The sequence below is a fragment of the Haliotis cracherodii genome, unplaced genomic scaffold, assembly GCF_022045235.1.
Source record: "Haliotis cracherodii isolate W230 unplaced genomic scaffold, xgHalCrac1.p SCAF_7, whole genome shotgun sequence".
Taxonomy (NCBI): domain Eukaryota; kingdom Metazoa; phylum Mollusca; class Gastropoda; order Lepetellida; family Haliotidae; genus Haliotis; species Haliotis cracherodii.
This window is the reverse complement of record NW_027266330.1, coordinates 40,638,610-40,663,808: the sequence shown is the minus strand read 5'-3', so window position 1 is coordinate 40,663,808 and position 25,199 is coordinate 40,638,610. Positions and strand designations below refer to the sequence as shown.

The 25,199-nt window shown below is 39.8% G+C and overlaps 1 protein-coding gene across 2 annotated transcripts in view; it reads right to left on the bottom strand.

Annotated features, from left to right (window-relative positions):
• LOC139447416 (uncharacterized) overlaps positions 1-22,652 on the bottom strand; it is a 41,181-nt gene extending 18,529 nt beyond the window's left edge. The window contains exons 1-2 of one of the 2 annotated variants that reach the window (XM_071228752.1): positions 22,563-22,652; positions 506-558 (exon numbers count right to left, since the gene is read on the bottom strand). Coding sequence is in view for 1 of the 2 variants with exons in the window: in XM_071228751.1 (XP_071084852.1) it covers positions 506-558; positions 22,563-22,591 (82 nt within the window). In the remaining variant the exon portion in view is untranslated. The remainder of the gene's footprint in view (positions 1-505; positions 559-22,562) is intronic. The other variant, XM_071228751.1, reaches the window with a different exon arrangement.
• Positions 22,653-25,199: the final 2,547 nt, after the last annotated feature.

Genomic DNA, 25,199 nt, shown 5'->3' with positions numbered 1-25,199 from the left:
ATGCAGTTTCAAATTGTGCTGCTGTTCGTGAAATGAATTAAAACAGATGACAAAATTCTTTTATGGTTTGTTTATGTTTCTCAAATAGTTCCTTCTTGTATGCCCCACCAGCACGTTCCGACAGCATCTACAGGTCACAGAGTAGCCAGCCAGTATTCTCTCCAAACTATGTCATAGTTATACGTGTTTCTTGAAGTGACATTTAGAAGTTGACATGATGATCAATGGAGATAGTTCTATGGATATACAACTTCGTTATTAAATTATGCTTTCACTGCAATAAAGCAGGTGTATATCCATACACCTATCTCCCTTGCTCAGTTTTACTTGTTGTCTGAAACTCGTTTGGTGTTTCAGTATGGCGTAATACAGTTTGTTTTCATTATGAATACTTGTGCCAGTCTGTATTCCAGATCATGATAGTTGATGCAAATTTGGATTGGATTGGGTGACTCCGAGAGTCCGACAGTCATTTACACGTGACGTTTACGGAATGGTTACTTACCTCGTACAAACATGTGTAAAGCCATGTGAGACATCAGAAACACCATCGGTAATCTGAGGAATGCAATACACATAAGGCATGTATTTTAACAATGACATTTCAGCTTGGTTTCTTTTAAAGGCAGTTATCATGTCGTTATCAAATAGAATGTCAGTACCGAAAAATATTTGAATACGTAAGGTTTGAATACGTTTCGAATAACCATCGACTCGGTTGAGATGCATCTCATCTTCAACATTACAGTTGATGAGTATCACTTTATACCTGTTTGTCCATTGTATACTGATATGAACAAAAAAAAATTGTATCAATGAAAAACATTTTGTTAAACCTAATATTCACAAATTCCACATATGAACGACAACCAACAGTTGTGTGTGTAATTATTAAAATATTTTGCCATTTACGATTAAATTTGGGTTTATTCAAATTGACTGTTAAGACATTGCCCATTCACTCAATGTTTCAGGTTCAACAAAGCCTTCGCCTTTTATTTGGTCATGCCAAAATGAGTATACACCTACGGTCCTTACTTGAACAGTATTTAATCAACGAAACAAATTATCAATTTTCATCTTGTTAGGAATGCAAAATGAGCCTCCCTCCTCAGGCCCACACAAAGCGTACCATATTGACCTGACAAACGACGGAAACAGTGGTAGTTAGATAGAAATATTGTGTGTAAAATGCAATGTTCCTTTCTAAGGTGTGAAGATGAATGGGTTGTGAAGATAACCACCAGACTGAAATGCTTGTAAGGACGTTTACCTTGATATCTGATTACAAACTTAAACATCAGTTCCTGACACTGCAAACACGAAAACGTCGTTTTTTTCCGTATATGGTCATTGGACGGAAAAACGACGTTATTTGGACGTTTTCAAACCATCGTTTTTCCGTCCAAATAACGTCGTTATTTGACATCGGAATTTACTGGGAGAGAACGATAGCGTTAAGCTCCTCCCTTTCTTGATTGACATTGTCAATCAAACAACAGCGTCTACCGGTATTTCTACTTCTCAGTTTTCATTGGTCAGTCCCCGCGTGTTAGATTACAGGCCCGCGTTTGACGCTGCACTCGAAGCGCTTAGCGGAGGTACTGAAATCAATCGTTCTGCGCATGCGGATTACTTAATGCCTTGACCAAATTTTCCGTTCTGTGCATGCGCGATTTCGCGTATTGTTTCCTAGATTTAATGTCACCACTATTGGACAATGGTTCATAAACACAGTCACGTGAAGGTTCGGAATCGTAACGAGTAACTCCATTTAAATTGAAGAGTATCCCCAGTGATATGGGAGATTCCAAGATGAAACTATTCTATGGCTATCTAGGCTGCCACCCAAACCGATCTAAACGGGACCCGATAGCTTATTGTATGCTATATAGTCATATGGAAGTGGACAAGAACTATACATTGTATTCCGGCCGATTGTTCTTGCATTTACTTATAAGTCAGGAAAATGGACTTAATAGGGGAGTTGTTGAATGTAATTATTTTAATTATTAAAAGTTGCCTATACACTAATCTGGACGAACTTCTCATTGTTCTGTTTATGTCATCCTATATACTATTAGTATGTTACCGTTCTAAAGTCAACCTCTCACATAACATTATATTGTTCATAGTATCAAAGTTTAATCAACAATATCAAGAGCAGCGATTTAAACCACTGAAACACCCAAACACAAGGCTGTTATCAAGCGCTAGTGCAGACGTGATGCATCGTAAAAACTGTATCGTGATGTCTTCAGAAATAAAATTATACTACGAGATAGTACGGCTAACGCTGACTCACCGGTGGAACAAAGACAATATCGCTAATACAGATATAACGTATTTGAATGTTAATACTAAAGACAAACAATCATTATTTTTGCAGTGACGATATAACACGTATACACGTTTATTGTTAACTTTCATCAGTTTTGCTCTTCATTTTAATAACTTTGTTTTCACATATACATGTAGCAATACCCGACAAGCCTGTCATACATAATTATGGGGCAGTTTTCAATCTTGCACTGACTTACTCTGGTGTTAATGAGCGAAGTTTATTGGCTTGTGTGTAAAACCCCGTTTTTCTGGTAATCCTATTATTACTTAGTTTATTTCTATCTAATGACACCCTGTACTCTGGATCATGGCACCGTGACTATCCATAACAATTAAGATGAACATTCAGTTCAAGTAAATGAATGAGTTTGTTTTGACGCTACAGTCAGTCAAAAAACCAATGCTGTGAGGTTTGATAACACACTTCTACCAGGTCGAACATCGTGGATCCTCATTTTCTGCCTAAAGAGAATCATAGTTCATATGCTAATCCATCTGCGAATACCCTCCCACTCAAGATGACCTTACTTGTTGCTAAATCTATCATCTACCCCCCCAATCTCAACCCCCCCAGCACGCACGCACGCACGCACGCACACACACACACACACACACACACACACACACACACACACACAAACAACTGACCTAAATAACCTGGACAGGAAATACTGCTGATCGTAGCCTCAGGTCAACTCAGCCGCGCCACCGCAGAATGTTCGTCCAACTCTGCAGGGGGCATTCTCAGTGGCTTCAAACGCGCTGAAATGTTTTCGCCTTGCATCCAAGATGCCGGACAAGTACAATCGTATGAAATTTGGCTATTTTAGGTCCTATCTCTTTTTTGATTACCCAATAAAGTCAATTCATAGTTACACGGTTGTGAAGAAGCTTACAACTTTATAAGACTTATTCATCTCATTCCAAAAAAGCTACTCGCGCTCACATAAAGTTGTAGTTATTATGTCACTGTTTTATTTCTTTAAAAATATATTACATGTTTAACAATAACAATTAAGATGAACATTCAATTTCCGATATAAGTAAATGAATAAGTGTGTTTTACGCCACAATCAGTCAAAGACCAACGTTGACGGTCTGATGACACTCAATCTACCAGGTAGCACATGGTGTACACCCTATCCCCATTGAAGTCTCCACTGTGGGTATTCCTGGGGACGAAAAGGCCCCATGTACCTAGGAATTTCATCAATACATTCATGCGCGGCATTCTCTGCCTAAAGAAGATCATTTAGTTAACATGCTAATCCAACTTGAACTACCATCCCGCTCAAGATGAATGTTTTATGTAACATCAAACAGGCCCACATTTACGCACGCACGCACGCACGCGCACACACATATTTGGATTTACCAATCCCTGAATTGAGAAGACGTGCGTTACGAAGCTCCTCCAAGTCATCATCAATATCCGTATATGTCTGTGATATCATTACCCATCCAAAGCCGAATATACATTTATTGTGTTTTCTTGACAACAAATGTTATAATTGGGATAACACTTTCTGAGTAACGTACAGATTCTCGTACTTTCTTGGGTTGAGTCCCGTCCGTGATTTGAACCCACACTGTGAGTGAGGCACCCAATCGCCAGAACACAAAGTTGGCGATCTAACCCAGCCACCGAACCAAAAATGTTAGTCCAGATGACGTATACTTTGTGTACTCCTCTGACAAGAGAAAAATGGCACGGCTTCTATGACCGAAAGCTTTGCACCAACAATACCTTTAAGAAAGTGGTCAACAGTAACACACATTATATTTGGATACCACTTTCTCAGTAAACTACATATTTTTAGGGTGGAGATAATAGACGTTGATGGTTGATTATCAATGGACAAATTAAAGCAAAAACTTAACTTATGAATGATTGGTAATGGGAAATGGACAATGGGCAAACGGGAGGCGGGGTAATCAGCGCCATGCCAGTTATCTGTTGGCTTCCCTTGTTGCGTTCCCTTCTTTGCTATCTTTTTACTTTTGTTGTTCTTACAGGTACAAATATATGTTCTCTGCCTCATAGCATTTAATAACATGCACCTGATGAAGGAGAAAGTACATATTCCGAAACGCAGTGTTCCTCCGTTGACATCCATAAATATTTTTCCTTGTGTGTATCAGTTCTTAATGCCCTTCAAAGACTCAATCTAGCTTTGTTTTTAAATGTGGTGATATTTGCGTAGAATATAATATGGTCATGCCTATATACATTTGGGTCTTTGTCTACATAAGCATTTAGACATACAATTTAAAGCTAAGGACATTGCTAATTCTGCAGGCATGAAGTACACGTCATAGCAAGCTTTATTCATACTTTAGATATTCGTAATGGAGATCTGTAACTGAAGTTTACCGTAATCTTCCGCAACTCTCACCTCCTGACCAGTTGAACGTCTTAGTGCATTCAGATGCCATTGTAAAATTCCAGGCTGCCCCTCTTTCTGTGATGTTTTGACGGATGAAATCTATTGCGTTATAATAACCTCTGTTTGCTGATATATAATATGTACATGTTGTAAAATATTTACGATATTTTAAACGTGTAATTCGATGCATATGCAATGCAATGTGAACATAAGTGCGGATGCACGAAGGCGGTTATAGTCATAGTTATACTGCGATGGATGTAGGGGAATGGTAGGGGGGTGTATGTATGTATGAAAGCACGAATACCGATACATGAGGGCGGATATAGTTATAGTTCGATGGATGTTGGGGAATGGTTGGAGGATGGATTATGTATGAAAGCATGCGCATGGATCCATGATGGCTGACGTAGACATAATGGTGGGGAAAGAAGAATGTGATGTGTGTGTGTGTGTGTGTGTGTGTGTGTGTGTGTGTGTGTGTGTGTGTTTGCGTGCGTGCATGCGTGCATGCATTGTGATACGAGGGTTGGCGAACATGTTGTCAGATGATTGTGTGAGTAAGTTAAGTGGTTGAGGATGTGGCAGGTATGAGTATTGGTACATGCAGACTTGGGGTTGGGGGACTGGGTGTGCCTGTACTTAGGTCTTTTGTTTCACTCACTTATAGTGTTTTCTTTCACTCAAATACAGTTTTACGCATTTTAATGATTTTAGTGACTCAAAGGTCATACTGGCCGGGCATTCAACATATCTACCCCAACTACATACGTAGCCATTTTTATGGTGTACAATTCTTCTTCTACCTCTCTCTCTCTCTCTCTCTCTCTCTCTCTCTCTCTCTCTCTCTCTCTCTCTCTCTCTCTCTCTCTCACACACACACACACACACACACACACACATACACACGCATTAATTGTTTTATTAAATGTATCTTCTAGAGTCAGTAAGAAACTAGAAATAACTGCCTTTGTTCTGTAAACCTCACCAAGTTTCAGCTTTCGCCTCTTCCTTTGTGGACTGAGGTTTCACATTTGTAAAATGATCTCTCTTATCTGTGTGTACCATCAACTTAACTGCCCTCACCCCCTGTTGTTTTCCCGTCCCATATTGCCAAGCAGGTGACCCACAAGGAGGAATACCGCCCTCCTAGTCTGTCTTACAGACCCTGATACAAATATATATCAAATACAGCCCATGCAAGTCTAAAATGTTTGGCAAGTCTAGATCACTGAAGAGAGTCACTGGGCTCCTTTTTATTATATTTTTATTAAGATAACTAAACAACTGTTTTTTTATGTACGATATGTTCATTTCAGAGACTAGATTTTAGTCTAACCGCCCTCCCTCAGTCCAGTGATACTGTGCCTAGCACAATATGTTGGGGATACGTAGCCTTGCTGTGGGCAAACATTTTGTAACAATTTGGCAAACTTTGATATGTAAACAGCAAATATTATTCAGTTTTATTTCAACAAAAACGAAAAAATCGGATCCTACTTATTTTGTGGATACCATAACAATAAATCAAGCCAATAGATCGTTTGAGCTGGCATGAATATAAAAAATAATTAGCAAGTCGATAGTCATAATTCCCTCTGTTGGTCCCACGTGAAATGTTCTTCATGAATAGGATAGATGGCTGATAGACGTTCGACCGAATAAAATCATTTGCTAACTTCAACTGTTCATCTAATTTCCATGAATGTATGTTACATAGTTTATATGTTCATGGGCTTCTTCACTGAATGTATAGTGTGGAGGACTACTTCACTTGAGGATAAGTAACATGAATAATGATGATAATTATGATAGTATTGCCATTATTATTCCTTCAGATTATTAAAAAAAAAGTTATTATGTTTTCATAGAGAGAAAGAGGTATAGAGATTGTGAGATTATTTTTAGCATCGGAATTGTTAACATAATTCTTAAAGATATTATGTTTTGTTTGTTTGTTGTTAAATGCTGCACTCAGCAACGTAAGGATATTAAAACATTACATTTAGGTTCAGTTGTATTTTTATATTTGTATCATTTTGCAAATGTTACAGAGTCCTGATAAGGGATATATAATAATGTATAGTAGCTATTCTTAAAGTAAGAATATGTTAGATTTATCAACCAGAAATATTGCACACAAGAGGATAATCATATTTCATGACACTATTCAACGTCGAAGTCAACGATATTTGTGTATGTTATTGCTAAATGACACGGATACGTCATGATAAAGCAATTAGAAATTGGCATTTGATGATATAAGATAGCTACGCGATAAATCACAAAGAACAAAGAAGGAAGCGATATTTATTTCACGATAAAACATTGTTCTATCATGACGTCATTTATTGAGATTCGAACATGCACTCGCAACTTGAAAAGTAAAATTTGTAAATTTGACCTTATTTTTGAGAGGTATGTGTCTAGTGAGTTGTTCCCAATAAATGTTGCTGGAGAATCCGAAAGTGAGAGTGATATGACAATCGGTATTGGGAGAAAAGGTACAGATGATTGACGAGAAAATTGTGAGAATATGCGGGACCAAACTCAAATCCTAAAATGGATTTATCTAGCATGGCCGCTGTCGGATTCTATTCAAGAAATCATCATTATTTAAGTACGGGTAAAAATTGTAAAGCGTGTATTTTTTCCTAATTTAACACCCTAAAAGAGGCTGTACGTAATGTTGATATCTCATATAGAAATAAACGAGTCTCGGTCGTTGTTTAGCGTACAATAAACAACTCCCACTCGTCGTTTGTTTTCTTAATTACATGACCATATACACTAACATTATATCTTTTCATGTTTATCGGTCAACAAAAGCGACATAAGCATTTCCATAATCATGAGAAACCCTTGCCAAAAGTAGCGCCAACTGCACCATTGCGACAACATCAGGAGCATGTTTCATGATTCATCATAATGAATGATGACATTGGGTGCTCGCAAAAACGCGAGCTCATTCCGATCCACTAGTGGCACCCGCCACAAACACATCCAAAGGCAAGCCAATTGTTCACCCGAAAAGGCAGAGAATTGCATCTGACATCATTTTTGTTATTGATACGTCAAACCTGGATATGCCGTCTACACGTCCAACACAAAGCCCAAGCCAGGACCCAAATCCTTCAAACCCGGCCAAAGTTCTGTTAATTACATACATTTCCCCCTAACCTTAAATAATCTATACTAGTTCTGAAGTAAATCGTATTTACCCGTATGAATCGTCTTATGTTATTTATTGCCGATAAACAGAATATGCACACTTTCTGAAAGTAATGTGTGATAAGTCACGCACCAAACCTATACATGCTGCTCTTACTTAAAAAAGAATATTGGGTTAATAAGATACGTATATTAAAGTACCATGCTTTCCTGATGTGCTCTCATTCTAATTTGAAATAATGGCATAAATAGTTACCACTCATCTTTCAATATTTTTCAAGGTTGGGTTAATCACGAACATATTTGAATATGTACAACATCTATACTTACTTATCTTTATACTTAAAGGCATTAGGTTTGTCTGTCATAAGACCCCGAAACAAATATGTCCAACACAGCCAAATATTTGGCTCTTGGCTCCTTGTTCTTATATTTTATAAGTATTGTTTAAACAACTGGTTTTTTTTGTAAAATATGTTCATTTCAGAAATTAGATGTTATTCTAGCATCAGGTCTGTGGTACGTTTACTGCATCAGCATTACATTAAAACGATATTACATTATATAAATCCACACAGAGGAAATGCTTAACATTTATCTTTTAAGGAAGAGTGCAGGACGACTTGCTTTATACATATAAATGTGGACATATATGTATGGACATTTGGATGATACAGATATATACCTCCTTAAAGATAGTGTTCGTAGATGACTGTAGAAAATGGAACAATTATGTGAGTAATCGGGTTAATACCACGTTCAGCAATATTTAGCCATATTGCGATATTGGTTTCCAACATACAAGACGGACCATGAAATTATGACTTGAATTTGGACCTGGCTTTCTGGTGTGATGTAACACCCCAGAATCTCCGGTAGAAAAAGGGCTCAAAGCACGAATTAAGATCACGAGATGATACTGATGTATGCATCTTGACATATATTTTCGTAGTATTACTACCTTAATTCATCAGTATACATGTATTTTGCATAACAGGATATTATAGGATCGACGCTGACATGCGCATATAACCTATTCACCAGTGCTGTAATATTTCATTTCTTCTGACACATATCGACACGAGAAATTATATTTGAATTTAAAAGGAGCCCAAGTGAGATAGAAATTTGAGTCTGAACCTGTTGAACAAGGCTTGTTTCATTTTGGGCTATAGCATTGCCGCAAGGCCTGGGCGGAAGGGAACACCTGTTTGCACCCATCAGATACCAATCACAACTTCTCTCTCCAAACGAAAACAAAATACGAAAGATGTCGGAAGTGTATCCTTCTAATTTTCTATTTAGATACATGTTTTAACTTTAAAGTAATTATATGTATCTCATGTATTATTGGTATCTGTGATGCTGGTTCCGTTTTGTTGCCATTGTGTAGCTTTTGTGGAGTTATTATGAATATCAAATACATGCCTTGAAATATGGACTTGTGAAAGAACTCATCATTGAATCATTTGCATTTAAATTAATGCATATACCATTTACTTGGCGTGTATGGACATATTATCCATCTACTTATACGTGTACACACTTATTATGGACATATACAGAATTTCATTGTACCTTATTATTTAAAAAAATACCCGTGAAGATCCGGGTTAGAATAGGCTGACTTGGTTGATGCATGTCATCGTATCCCAAATGCGTAGATCGGTGCTCTTGATGATAATGACTAAATTGTTTGGTCCAGACTGGATTATTTACGAACCACCGTCATATAGCTGGTATATTGCTGAGTGCGGCGTTAAACAACAAACAATCAAACAAAATCTATATAATTATTAAACACCTTCCAACAATGAGAAATTAAACTTATATTTTCTAAATATTCTGTTATATTTATAACATAATTTGATTCATAATTTAATTATTGCGTTGCTTTCTTCCCTGTCATTGCCTAGATCTCTCGTTACCTATTCACAAGAATAGATTAAAATAATTTGTTTTACTATCATATTTCTGTTTATCTAATTCATAATACGAAATTGATAATTCATTTATAATAGTATAGATCATATTCGTGTATATCACTATCTGATGCTAAGGTTTTATTTCAGAAAATATAATTAATTCAAAATGTAGAAAGATACACAATTTGCCATTATTTGACTTTTAAACTGTACAAAGTATGATATAATGATCAGAATGCCTGTAACGGGCCGGGTAGTATTTAAGAGAGAAATATTTGTCGAGAAGTCCCATTTTTCAGATATGCCCTTCAGTAGTATTATTGCATATCTCCAGAGAGAGGTTTACATTGTAGTTCTCATTATTTGTTGATAATTCAAAAAGCAACATAGAAAATATAATATATGCTACCATGACGAAAGAATACAGAGTATACATAACTCGCAATTCTATATATTCAGCAAACAGCCCAAAACCGAAACTCCACAACATATCCGATTACACTGATTAAGGCTGTCCCAGTTCTCCATGCGATACTGACGCCCGTTCGTCTCCCAGACCATACAGAATAAATTTAAAAGGAATCCAGCTCAAGTCTAGAACGATTTGGCAAGCCTAGATTGCCTTAATTCTATCCATGAAAGTAAGCATTAATAAAAAAATATTGTTCTTGTCTGCTTCAGATTATATTTTGTAGATACTTATTTTAACTAGGAAAATTTTACTGACACCGGCGCTGTCCCTATTGAAGCTATCCATAACAATTTCGAATTGCCGTCCATTGTTCGATGTCAATACATCGATGACAAGTGAGGATATCATAAAGTAATCGTTGATGCCGCGCTACAGGTTGATTAAAATTATAATCAAGTTGACTGGAGTGTGCATTACTACAGTGAACATGTACATGATCATGCCCTAATAATCAAATGCCGTAATGTCAAATACTAATTTATTATTGTGTGATGAATTTAACTGGATCAGTGGTAACATGTGATATTAATATTCCATCAATTTCTTTCCTGGTTGGTCCATTCATGTCTACAAAATGAAAACAATACAATTAAATTGGAGCATAGAACAATTCTTAATTTCAGTCTAGAGCTGTGGAAATCTAGACTTTCCCAATCATTATAGACTTGAGTTGGTCTCATGTTTTACATTATTCTCTTGGGTCAACGTCACAGCTCATACCAAACACTAACAAGACCAGCTTGCCCCCCGCCGGAGCCCCCGGATTTTGGTTATATCATCTAACATGGCCCATTCTGCTCTTAAGTAAACAAGAACCTAATCAGCGAGGGGTCCTTTATCATCCCTATGTGGCTGCTTATAAAAATCTGATATCTTTTCCCAAAGACCTGGTTAATAATATATTTTCTGCTGAATATTCGAAACAAACAGAGTGAGTTGGTACTACATGTACATATATATACGGTTCTATTTTAAATGACTGCAGCGCTCCATTATGAAAACAATTTGTTTTAACGCCGCTCTCAGCAGTATTCCAGTGATATATGACGGCGGTCTGTTGTATATGAAATATATGCAAATTGAATCTTGAAAGTTGTAACATTTCCGCAAATAAGTATCACATGCAGTATACAGTATATCAATTGCAATATACTGTATACATCAGTATACAGTGTGTCGCGAGCTCTGCGCTGGGCTGGAGCACACATTTCCTACACCTCTCCCTTCGGCAAACACATCACGAGGGTTGCAATGAGGTCACAGGTCAGGCGTGCACTCGTCAGTTGTCTAATACGGTCAAGAGTAAGATCTTCCGGAAGACCACTGCACTGGAGGTATGTGGATAATTGAGGAGGTACTACGTGTTTGGAACTGTGAGTTGAACACTAAGCAATTTTAGAGAAGAGCTCACAATAAAACTTTATGGACTCGCGGACGGACTTGTGTTTTCATTTCAAGACGTACATTTATCAGGTTGAACTTCCTAACTGTAACAATAACTGAACTTTACGCCTTTTATACACATTTGTGATGGAGCGACAATGCGACAACGAGACATATTTTGACCTTGAAATTGTCGCGTTACGGCATCGTCGCCCTTTTGTAAAATAAAGAAAAAGATTATCAAAGAGCGACAATGCGAACACGCGACAATGCGACAAATGGCCAATTGTCGCGCTTTAGTTAATTTTGACACGTTTTGCTTGTTTTTGTAAAGGCGTCAATGCGACAATGCGACAACGAGACAATGTCCCTTCCATAGTAATCCGTGCAAATAAAAGTAATGAAATAGAAGTCTGACATGCCAGTTAAAAGATAGAGTGTTGCAGCTTCTGATTTCATAGATCTTCAAGAAGGGTTATCACTAATGGGATGGGTGATGAGATCAACTACATACGCTGTGATTAACAATAATGCTCCGAGTCAATACATTTTGTCAAATGTATGACATGTATTACGTGAATGAACATATTGTTTATACTCGTCCATGTTTTTGACGGAAAAATAATTTACATGCTCGGTATTACTGAGGACGGGCATCATTGTGTGTTTCCGTGCTTTGTTCAGGTGAACAATTGACTTGTCCTTGCATGTGTTTGTGACGGGTGCCACTTGTGTGGCAGGATACGCTCACCTTTTCCCGAACACCCATTGGATGACCTGAACCACTTCGGATTTTTATCCCACATCAGTCTGATACACCATGATATAACTGATATACTGAAATACTGTACAGTGGAAAATAATGTTTAATGCGATTACCGTAGTGTGTTACTGCAACTGTTCATATTTTGTGCAGTGATGTTATGTAATATGTAAAAGAATTTAAAGCATATTCAATTATCCAATTGATTTGAATAGAATATACTTGCGTCAGTGTATTTTATTAACGCCCCAAATCGTAATTTAAACACATAAAAATTATAACAGATCACGCATGGTGCCTTGACTTACTACTAGATTTAATGGGCCACCCCGGAATAAAATAGTTCCCCCCAAAGCGAGGAACATATGTTTTAGTATGTTTACAAGAAATATATTCCAAACAATATCCTCATTAGATGAGAAGATCTTTTACAGAATTACCTCAGTAAGTCAATTACAATGACAGAGCGTCGTAATACATTTACATCAAGTACAAAACGTCAAAATGGCCGACACGATAAACGTGACGGGAGATATTTTCGAAGTTGTTAATTAACCTGTGGCTATTTCAAGCCTTTGGCATCACTGATCAATAGGCCGATCATTGAAAGGTGATTGTGAAGATGTGTCAAATAGATACTACGGTAAATTCATAGATTTCTGTAAATTGTCACTGCGACAGTTTGGATTTTGTTTCGTGTTTTTTCTCTCTGGGATGGGTTGTAGCGAGGGTATCCTTAAATGGGCTTGCAACCACGCTTCTGTATGAATTCGTACCAGGGAATTCCAAGGGTTTTCCCCAGGAATGTGGAAGTAGTCAGTGTTTACGCCTTTTCAAGAATACAGTCACGTGAAGATCGTCATGTGACCGACCTCGCGTCCAAGTCGTATATCTTGTAAACTTCACATTTAAAAAATAGTTATTGTTATAACCAAATGAAACACAACCCATTATCCGATAGGGGTAACTGTACATAGCCGTTACCACAATAAACTTAGTAACATTGTTTGGTTTGACTTCGTGGCGCGTGTCTGAATTCCATTAACATGTAACATATCCTAAAACTAGCTTATCAGCAAATCTCGCTGCACTGCGCGCGACAGATACTAGAGCAAGGCATGCCAGAAATACGAAACCTAAAGCTTCCGAAAGGAAGCCTTGGACATCACGTGCATCGGGGGACCAGCGCCATCTGATTGGCCGTTAACAGTTGTACAAGGCGGAGCAAAAAGCATCGTTTTTCCGTCCATTTTACGCTTGAAAAACTCGACCCTTTTCTGGACACTTTCTAGACGCTGACCAATTAATCACTTTTAATGAATTTTTAGTCGTTTTTCCGTCCAATGACCATATACGGAAAAAAACGACGTTTTCGTGTTTGCAGTGTGAAAGATAACATCAAGTGGTCTTATTGCAGCCTGCAAGTTCTATACATAAGCAGAGTTGTGTGGCAGCCAGAAGGGTCGGCGCTGGGAAACGACTGTGGCGATGGAAGAGGCCTGCTCTCCTTGAGACTTGAGACTGCGACAGGTGGGCAGAAAGAGGTGAAACGGTATTCACCTGTACGTACCGGATGTGACGCAACCCAACACAGTTACATCACTTGTGATAGATCCATTAAAGTGAGTGCGAGAGGATGAAGAGAGTAACCAGCTCATCTTCCAATCCTAGGTTTTGAAGAGGTTCTCTTCCAAAGCTTGGTTTTGAAATGGGTCACTTCTAAACCTGCTTTGAGGTTTTACATTTCAATACCTAGGTTTTACAATTGGCGTTTTAAAAACTTGACACTTGATATGAACACAATTGTGTTTGATGATTGGTTAAAAGTCACACATTTTGTTTATTTGAAAATTCGTGACTTGAATCGAACCTGCAACTTTACATATCATATATAGGTTTGTCACCACTGGGCCACTGGGCCAGCTGATGAGGTGTTGTTCAATGTATCATGTCATGACTCTAGCTAGTCCATGCTGCACGTGTTTTTTCTCTCGCACGCTTTGATTGAAAATTAATCCTTTTATATCGCGACACACTGTATTGTTTCACTATAAGTTATGTCGATGTATTCTTATTTTCTCTGGTACTTCCTGCATTTAGACGGTTCTTAAGTTAAATACAACACACTTCCGAGGTTTTGGTTGAAAAAATAAAACATAGAGCTCGGTTCTTTATTTGTAAGCTCGCGGTTTTACATTTTCAACCAAAACCTCGGAGGTGTGTTTTATCCTATACCTAACAGCGAGTGAGTTGTGTTTAATGCCTCTTTTAATATTATTCCAGTCATATCACGGCGTGCCAGCTTAATGTGTGAGAAAAGCCCGAAGTGATGCAGGTCCCAGACGTTTACCACTTTGGTGAAACCCACGAGCCCGGGTATGGTGCTGACAAACCTAGAAACATAATCGGGGCGAACCGGGATTCGAACCCACAATCATAGGTTTCTGGCGGGACGCAACTCTGCACAGCGAAACGCGGCGCCTGAGACGACTGGGCTCCCCGTGCCCCCCTCTACATAACAGTATGCTTCTGGGACCAATGGACACACCCTAACAATAATGCTCATTTTTTGCTCAAAGTGTTAAAGGATTCTTTTTCAAATAATTTACAGTAATATTATATTCATACCACACCTTTACAAGGTATGTGGAAGGGTATATAGGAAACGAGTGCCGTCTGTCCGTAAAACATCCTTACAAGCTGTATACCAACCCAATATCAGTGGACCGCTTCCGCGGTCTAGTGGTAAAGCATCCGCCCGGAGAGCAAAAGACGTTAATAGATGTTACTTGTTGTTACCCTGCCTGGCGCTCAGCATTAAGGGGCTAAAACAAGGACAGATCGGCTCGGAGTCAGTATACAGTGTCTGAGCTGGGTAGTCATGTTAAACTGCGGCATGGTATCTCAGTGGGTTAGCATATATAATCGGCAATAGTCCGGACTAGTACAAGCAGCCAAACACACACACACTTGCATGCACGTCGCCATGTAAGTGCAATAATCTTGAGCACGACGTTAAACCCCATTTCACCTCCCAATGTCATCATCGTTCGATAGTTTGTGTTCAGTAAAGACTGAATGGTTTGGTTAGATGTATACTGTGACTAGAGACTATATATATACGAACGGGAAAAGGTAAAGTATAAAGTTTGACTTATAGTACAAAATACATATATTCTGAAATTAAATGATCTTTCCATACATATTAATGAAGACATCTATTCCAATTTAAGGTCGTGATTCACAATTTGCACGTGCACGTTAAATGCATGCCTTGGATGCTTGCCTGTTTGTTGGGAGCATGATGCTGATACACCGTAAATTACGCTTTCGCAATGCCCCGGCTTCCTGTAAAGCAACGTCTACGCGCCGTGGAGGGTATTGCTGCAATGAGCAAAGGCGTAAAACGAAGTTGTCAGACATGTTAACATTACCATCTACAGCAGGGTAACACTCATGACTTACCGCGAGCCGGTCGTCAACGTGTGACGTCACGTCAACAAGACTACCATATTTGGTTGGTGCAACTATGGACCGATACCAAACTTCTACATTAACAGCTCCTGGTTTGAAACCAATAAGTGTCAGAACCGGACGCAGCCGATGGCTCTGATGGTCGTGCAAGGGTCTACAGGCGTCGCGGAGAACGTTTCACCGACGCTTGCGTTACCCAAAGTTTTCAGTTTGCGGATGGAAGTGTTATGCTATTGGGTGGCGTCACAACTCATGGGAGATCACAACCCATCATCGTTAATGTCAAACTTGAGTGACGTCCGCTACCGGGAAGACATCGTTCGAGATCCCGTTCTACCCTTTGTGCAAATGCAGGGACGTAACGTCACAGCAGGATAATGCCCGCCAACACAAATCTCTGATTGATCACCCCAAGTCCGTGCCTTCAATGCAACGCCGCTGCCTCACTTGTTTCAACGCAAATAGTCACACCCGCTATTGACATTGTTCATTGAGGTGTTACACCACCCCTCTTTAGGGCGTGTCGCTCTGTCTCCTGTTGCCAGGTATGGGTTTTCTCAATGAATGTCTCAATATAAAACATGGATCAGAAAAATGACCAAATAGTTGTTGCTATTTTAAAAACAAAACAACTACACCACTTTTCATGAAGCACAGTTAAACTGTTTTTCGCTTGTTTATATAAAGTGATGCATATGCTCAATTAGTATTTCAAATATTAATAGATATTACGGTTCGTTTGTAACTTTTCATTTTTTTAAATTTAAAAATTAGCGCTTTGGGCAAAGATAATTTTGAACTTTTTCTTTATTTTTTTATAACGGCTTTTGACAGTCAAAATATATATACTGAACCAAATTAAAAACTTCACAATCCTAAAATTTTAACATTTTGACCAGTTATCATTGTGGGCCCTTATTGTGTATTTAAACAGTAATGGCCACGTATTGTCTTCAGATAACACTCGTTTTTGTGCAGGTGAATCGATCAAAATCATGTGCACAGCACTATATTGGCAAAAGTGTTTTTTCATGTGCAACTGGTCACGTGGCCATAATACCGCATGTGTTTTCAGCCATACTTGTTAGCAGTCATTAACAAAAAAAGGAAAACACAAGAAAACAAAAGTCTTTACGGCCATTTGTCATGCCACGCCTTTCAAATGTGCAACGTGAACGTGCCATCGGCATGTTGCAGACGGGAACGTCCGTAGCTGAAGTCGCAAGGACGATGGGTTGTAGTCGACGGACTGTTTATGATTTACAGACGCGTCTACAGCAAACGGGTACCACCGCTGATCGCCCTCGGCCAGATCGACCACGTGTGACGTCACATGCAGAGGATCGTCAGATTGTCTTACGTCACCTCCGAAACCGATTTTTGACGGCTACATCAACCAAAAATGAACTGTTTAGGGGTAGACTGAGTGCGCAAACTGTTCGAAACCGTCTGAGAACTGCTCACCTTCAAGCACGACGGCCATACTGCGGGCCGATTCTGACTCAATTACACAGACGTCAACGTCAATTGTGGGCACAGCGACGCTTAAGATGGACTCAGAGGAATTGGAATCAAGTCGTCTTCAATGATGAATCCCGATTTAATCTTCGATTTGCTGATGGTAGGGCGAGGGTGTGGAGGCGCCGTCATGAACGTTACGCCCAGTGTTGTGTACAGGAAGCTGACAGATTTCGAGGCGGAAGTGTCATGGTGTGGGGTGCTTTCTGTGGCAATGCACGTTCCAGGCTTCTTGTCATCCGTGGGAACCTCAACGCTGCTGCTTACAGCGACCAGGTACCGGCCTTTTATGGCAGCACATGGACCCGGTTTGATCTTCCAACACGACAATGCCAGACCCCACACAGCAATTTTGACAAGGAATTTCCTTCAGAATGCCTGAGTCAACGTCATGGACTGGCCGTCAAGGTCTCCCGACCTCAATCCCATCGAACACTTCTGGGATGCTTTTGGCAGAAGTCTGTGCACTCTCCAGAACCAATCACAGAATTTGCAAGATCTTGGCACCATTTTGCAGCAACAATGGCGTCGTCTTCCCAATCATGTGTTCACAAGTATCACAAGGTCCATGCGGAGGCGTTGTGTGGCAGTTTTCAATGCACATAGTGGCCATACACACTACTGAACTTGTGTGCCATCAGATTCTCGTGCTTGGGACTTATGATTTAAATTGTTGATGTTATTACCGAATACCTTAGGTGCTTGGAACAAATTATGGTTACCACCGTTAATTAAAGGCCTTCTTTGGACATTAATGATTAAAAATTACCTTCTCTGATACATTTGTCCGTTGTATATCATATATGGGATTACTTTTTAAAATGTGAAGTTTTTAATTTGACTCAGTATACATTATAACAAGAGCTTATCATCTATTTCATATGTTTACTGCAATGTTGGTGCCTGTTTGTGCCCTTTCATTGGTTGTTATAGGATCGGACAAACCTTATATCGTCCTAGTTAGCTGCGTGTTGGTGCCTGTTTGTGCCCTTTCATTGGTTGTTATAGGATCGGACAAACCTTATATCGTCCTAGTTAGCTGCGTGTTGGTGCCTGTTTGTACCCTTTCATTGGTTGTTATAGGATCGGACAAACCTTATATCATCCTAGTTAGCTGCGTGTTGGTGCCTGTTTGTACCCTTCCATTGGTTGTTATAGGATCGGACAAGCCTAATATCATCCTAGTTAGCTGCTTGTTTGCATACAAAAGTAACTGAATACAGGCAAGCAAGGCTCTGCCAGGCTACCATAGACGTGTCACCAGATGATTGTGTAACTAATACTATATGGTTATTTGTCCAGCTCTCTCGCCGTTGACCAGACTGGTCGTACTCCGGGAGGGTGCTGGCTGTCTGAGAGATATGAGAGGCCTATACCATACATCTGGAGGGCCGGGTTCGCTCCTACAGAGTACGTTCCTCTGTTACTCTCAACATACTACTACATAATTGTGAGTAGCATAAAGTCCGGTTCTCTTCTCTTATGTTTTGTTAAGGCCGTAGATAATAACATATTTTTCGTCGATGCTATAACTGCCTTCTAGGTTCAACAACGGCGTTGTTTACCGCGACTGAACGTCCGCAGTATATATAGTGCAGTTGGGGAGTGATAACACGTGGTAGCCAAGTTTTCCTGTGGTTGTACACCTACATCACAGAAAGCATGAACTTACACATAGTGCGGCGCGTGATTTAGCAGTGAGCACCGCAGTCTGCCCCCTCTCACTAATGTTGGTAAACAACAGGAATATCACCAGTGAACATGCGGTCTCAAGGAAGCAAAGGTACAAGAGAACACACATGAATGACAATATACCATTACCATCTGGAAGGGGGCAGATATATTAGGCATGTCCTTGAATATAATATCTTGAAGGTCGCGTCCAGACTGTTTGGCGTAGTGCTAGTCCAGCACATATGCTAGGGTTGTGTGCCTTTGAATCACGATGTACTGAGAGTTATGTATCTTTGTATCACCAGGCACTGAGAGTTATGTAGCATTGTATGACTATGTACTGAGAGTTATGGAACTTTGTATCAGCAAACACCGAGAGTTATGGAACTTTGTATCACCAGACACTACAGGTGTATGTGCTGACTTTGTATCACCAAATTATGAAACATTGTATCAGCAGACACTGAGAGTAATGATACTTTGTATCAGCAGACACTGAGTTATGTAACATTGCATCACTATTTACTGAGAATTATGCGACTTTGTATCACCAGGCACTGACAGTTATGTGACTTTGTATCAACAGACACGGAGAGTTGTGTGACTTTGTATCACCAGGCACTGAGCGTTATGTGACTTTGTATCACCAGGGGCGGTCGGATAGCCTAGTGGTTAAAGCGTTCGCTCGTCACGCCGAAGACCCGGGTTCGATTCCCGACATGGGTACAAAGTTCATTTCTGGTTCCTCCCGCCGTGATATTGCTGTAATATTGCTAAAAGCGGCGTAAAACCATACTCACTCACTTGTATCACCAGACACTGAGTAGTTTGTGTCAGCAGACACTGACAGTTATTTAACTTTGTATCACAAGATGCTGAGAGCTATGTGACTTTCTATCACCACACACCGGCTGATTATGTGATCAGCAGACACTGAGAGTAATGTAGCTTTGTATGACTATGTACTGAGAGTTATGTAACTTTGTATCAGCAGACACTGAGAGTTATGTGACTTTGTATCACCAGACACTGAGAGTTATGTGACTTTGTATCAGGAAACATAGAATTATGTGACTTTGTATCACCAGACACGGAGAGGTATGTGACTTTGTATAAGCAGACACCGAGAGTTATGTGACTTTTTATCACAAGGCACTGAGAGTTATGTGACTTTGTATCAGCAGGAACTGAGAGTTATGTGACTTTGTATATCCAGAAATCGAGAGTTCTGTGACTTTGTATCTGCGGACACCGACAGTTAAGTGACGTTATTTTAGGAGACAACGAGAGTTATGCGACTTTGTATCAGCAGACACTGAGAGTTATGCGACTTTGTATCAGCAGACACTGAGAGTTATGTGACTTTGTATCAGCAGACACTGAGAGTTACGTGACTTTGTATCACCAGACACTGAGTTATGTGACTTTGTATCAGCAAACGCTGAGAGTTATGTCACTTTGTATCAGCAGACACTGAGAGTTACGTGACTTTGTATCACCAGACACTGAGTTATGTGACTTTGTATCAGCAAACGCTGAGAGTTATGTTACTTTATATCAGCAGACACTGAGGGAAATACGATGTTATTGTATCGCCGTTGTTAACCATCATGGTGTAGGGTCGTGTGACTTTATACACTAATGGCATTCCTGTGAACAGATAATATCAGCAATTGCTCCGACATAATTTCATCAGGCAACTGTAATGATTTAATCTCCTCCAGCGCCGCTTCTCGCTGTGCCACACATGCCAATGTGCCTCCGCGCGGGAGGTGTGCAAGATCGCCGGGGACAGCACGATACACCTACATCATGTGTTTTTCACAAGCAAGTTGATCGGGGATAAATCACACTGTGCGGGCGTGATAACTTTTCCTGTTTCTACCTACTAACCGAAATACTGACCCTGATGAATGCGTATTTCGAGCATATATATAAACTATTCCTGGCGGTAAAACGGCGCAGCTTGCGTCTCAAGCATGTCAGACTATTTACACATCTTCACTTAGCGTTCTCACGAGCGATTCACGTGCACTGACACACGGGGCAGATATGTGTATGTGAGTGTACGTGTTATGATGTGTATATGCGCGTGTGTGTGTGTGTGTGTGTGTGTGTGTGTGTGTGTGTGTGTGTGTGATTGCATGTGTACCAGTTTGAGCGTAAGCGTGCGCGTGCGTGTGTGTGTGTGTGTGTGTGTGTGTCTTTACGTGTGTATGACCTGTGTATGCGTGTGTTTGTGAAGGTATATGAGTGTATTCTCGTGTGTGTGTGTGTGTGTGTGTATGCGTGTTTGTGAAGGTATATGAGTGTATTCTCGTGTGTGTGTGTGTGTGTGTGTGTGTGTGTGTGTGTGTGTGTGTGTGTGTGTGTGTGTGTGTGTGTGTGTGTGTGTGTGTGTGTGTGTGTGTGTGTTTGTGAAGGTATATGAGTGTATTCTCGTGTGGGAGTGTGTGTGCGTACGTGAGTAGCTGAGTGTTTGTGTGTGATTGCATGTGTGTCAGTTTGAGCGTAAGCGTGCGTGTGTGCATGTGTGTGTGTGTGTGATGCAACCACTACTGTATGAACACAGGCTGCCCGGGACAGTCGTGGGCAATACGTCTTGGTATCATAGGACACAGAGTGATATAACTTTGCATCACCATGCACATTGGGCATTAGGACTTATAGGTCAAAATGTAAGGTGAGGTCCAATGGGGTTTAACGTTGTGTTCAAGATTATTGCACTTTATTAGCGACGTGCATGCACATGTGTGTTGGTGTGCGTGCGTGCGTGCGTGGATGATGCAACTCTCAGTGAACGCAGGCCCCGCAGCCGACCCTCAAGCTGATGCAAGCCTTGATCTCAGTTCAGAGACATTTTACTGCGGGAAAGTTTGTGATTCAGAATAGCGCCATTATGCATTTCCTGACTTCATAACAATTAGGGTCGGTGGGGTAGCCTTGTGGCTAAGCGTTCGCTCGTCACGCCAAAAACCCGGGTTCGATACCCCAAATGGGTACAATTTGTAAAGCCTATTTCTGGTGTCCCCCTCCGTGATATTACTATTGCTTAAAACGGCGTAGAAACATACTTACTCACTCATAACAATTACATATGTAGTGGTTCTGAAAGGATGTACGTAATATGTCATTTGATCATGTCCTTCTTTAAGAGACCTCGAATTAAGGCAACAATGTTGTTTTTTCATGAGGAATTGTAGCGCATGTCTTCGCGAATACATGTATGAAAATAAATATGTTGAGGCACACGACATTAGTGTTAAACTACAGAGTTTGCACATGGGACACTGGGACAATTTCATCAGAATTCATGCTTCAGCAGGAAAAAGAGAACCATCACCGACACCGCCTGTTAAGATTCCACTCATTATGTTTTAGTATAAAAGATACACTAATAATGTTGATAAATAAGGCTATATGTGGGTATAGGTAGGGAAACTACCACTTACCTGTATAGCTGCATGGCTGGTAGTTGCATTGACTGTAGACACCTCTGCCGCTGCAGGAGCACTAGGTCTGTCTCACAACGACCTCTGCTGTTGAAGAAACCAAGACCTGATGTCTCGGACAACTTTATAAGCCGCATAGCGAAACCTGTATGATTCACATGAAACTAGTAAGTCATCAGTTGGATTATAAACCACCAAAGGGAGATAACCGGTGCTGGTAGTGATGAATTGGTCTCGATGTCAATCATAAGATCAATTATGCTTCTCCTGGGGGCGGGGATATATGAGAACTACGATGTGCGATATTATATCATGTAAATAATATGAAACTAGTTTAATAAACATTTCTAACACATGTTTACTTAACTTAACTCAATATTTATATATGTCCTATCTGTTTGAGTTTTCCCCGAATCGACTGCTGATGCAACGTCAGGGCACTATGATGAAAGGGTTCACGCGGTGTGCGCTACTTCCATTGCCATCTACAGAGTGCCTAAACGGGCATATTCATTGGGGGGACTGGCATGGACATATAGAGAAATCAGGATACGTCACCAAAACTGTTCTAAAATTATATGTTGACGTCTGAAACTCAAAAGAAAAATTGAAGTGAATGTGTTTCAGCAAGCTCTGGTTGACTGAAAAGCGTGGTGTTAACCGGATAATAGTTTTAGCAACCGTAATTTCTGATAGTGATAATTGTATATGAATGTTCTGCAGAAACCGATCCCAGTTAGTTGAAATGGTAATGTGGTGTATCTTTGATGGTTTTTTTCTCACATTGCCCAAGTCTTAATGTTGTTTTAGTAACGGATTAGGATTAGGCTGGATTATAGTCTGTACTAGTCTGTTCTAGCTATGGTGAGTTGTAGTCAGTCGTAGTGGTAGACTAGTAGTATAATATTTGGATTGAAATGATGAACTATCAATAGGCTATTTAGGCGTGTCACTTCTATCCATGTTCATTGCAAATATGACGAGCGCACAGGTTAATGTTAAATTCATTCCTAACCCACGTGGTGGGAGGCATTTGATCTTTTCTGGCGACAAGTATAGAGTGAAGACTACCCATGGTATCAGACTATATTGGAAGTCATGTAAGGCTGGCTGTCCAGCAAAAGTGACAACAGTTAATGATGTTATCAGCACGTTTCTGACCTTGACAATCCAGAAGTGGTAAGATTTGCAGACGATGTCACTTAACAGTGGGTGGGAGGTGATAACAGGGTGGGTCAAGGATAACAAATCATGTTGAAGGGTGGCATTTGAAATTGAATCCGGAGGTTCCCTTCAACCAAACAAAAAAATGTATCGGGCCATGGATGACCGACTCGAAGTGTTAAGGAACAGGTTGCTCCAACAAACTATCAGTTACACAGTATGGCGATGCTGTGTCCTACCTTCTGGGTGTTCCTATGTAAAGAGTAATATGTGAAAATAAATGTCTAAAATGTCAGAAGTAAATGTTTTAAAATGTCAGAAATAAAATCATGAGATGTGAAAATGTTACTTTTGTCATTCACCAGTTTATACATTGAAAGCTACAGTTGGTATACTTTTTTTCTGCAAGAGACTATAACCTTAATCCCTATTGTTTAGGGGATTAGCATGGTTGGGTGATTTTAAAATTAAAACAATAGTGTTGGGCAATGTGAGAACACCCCTCTCTGGTGATGGTGTCCACACAAACGGAGTGATACAGCCGACAAGCTACCAATCTTATTTGGTTTTCTTTTGATTAATGAGAAATAATTATTCTATTTAAATTCTATTTGATATTACAAAAGAATTCCAAATTTTGGTATTAATAACCCAACCTGTATGCTAAATCCACACATGGCTGGGTTTTATAACTTGGAATTGTTTTTTCATATCAAATAGAATTTGAAATAAAATAAGTATTTCTTATTAAGTATGTCATTGATGTATATGAATGTCAAAACAAATCCAAATTATGACATTTATAACCAAGCCCTGTGTGGACATTCTGGACATGAATTGTGACACTGTGTATCGTGCATGTGAGCAAATGTAGCTGATGTGTAATGAAATAGTCGACTGCATCCTCCAACCTCATGATCAGTGGCGCGAATTAATATTCTATGAAACATACTTTGGAGTCGTTAAACTATTCACAATACTGAATGTGGGATTTTTGTAGAAGACACGTCACTCCGCCAGCCTATGTGTACCAACACTACAGACGCAATATCCACAACCCCCAAAAGATGGTGTTGCATCAGAAAGTTCCAAATAATTATGTTATCTTCTGTAGCCTCAATAGAAGATATCTACAGCCCATACTTGGTCACATAGTTATCTACAGTTCCAGCTATAGATGACAACATGGTTATCGACAGTTCCACATAAAGATCACAACATACTAATGGATCTACAGCTCCAGCTATAGATGACAACACAGTTATCTGCAGCTCCAGCTATAGAGGGCAACACAGTTATCTGCAGCTCCAGCTATAGATGACAACACAGTTATCTGCAGCTCCAGCTATAGATGACAACACAGTTATCTGCAGCTCCAGCTATAGAGGGCAACACAGTTATCTGCAGCTCCAGCTATAGATGACAACACAGTTATCTACGGCTCCAGCTATAGATGACAACATACTCATATAT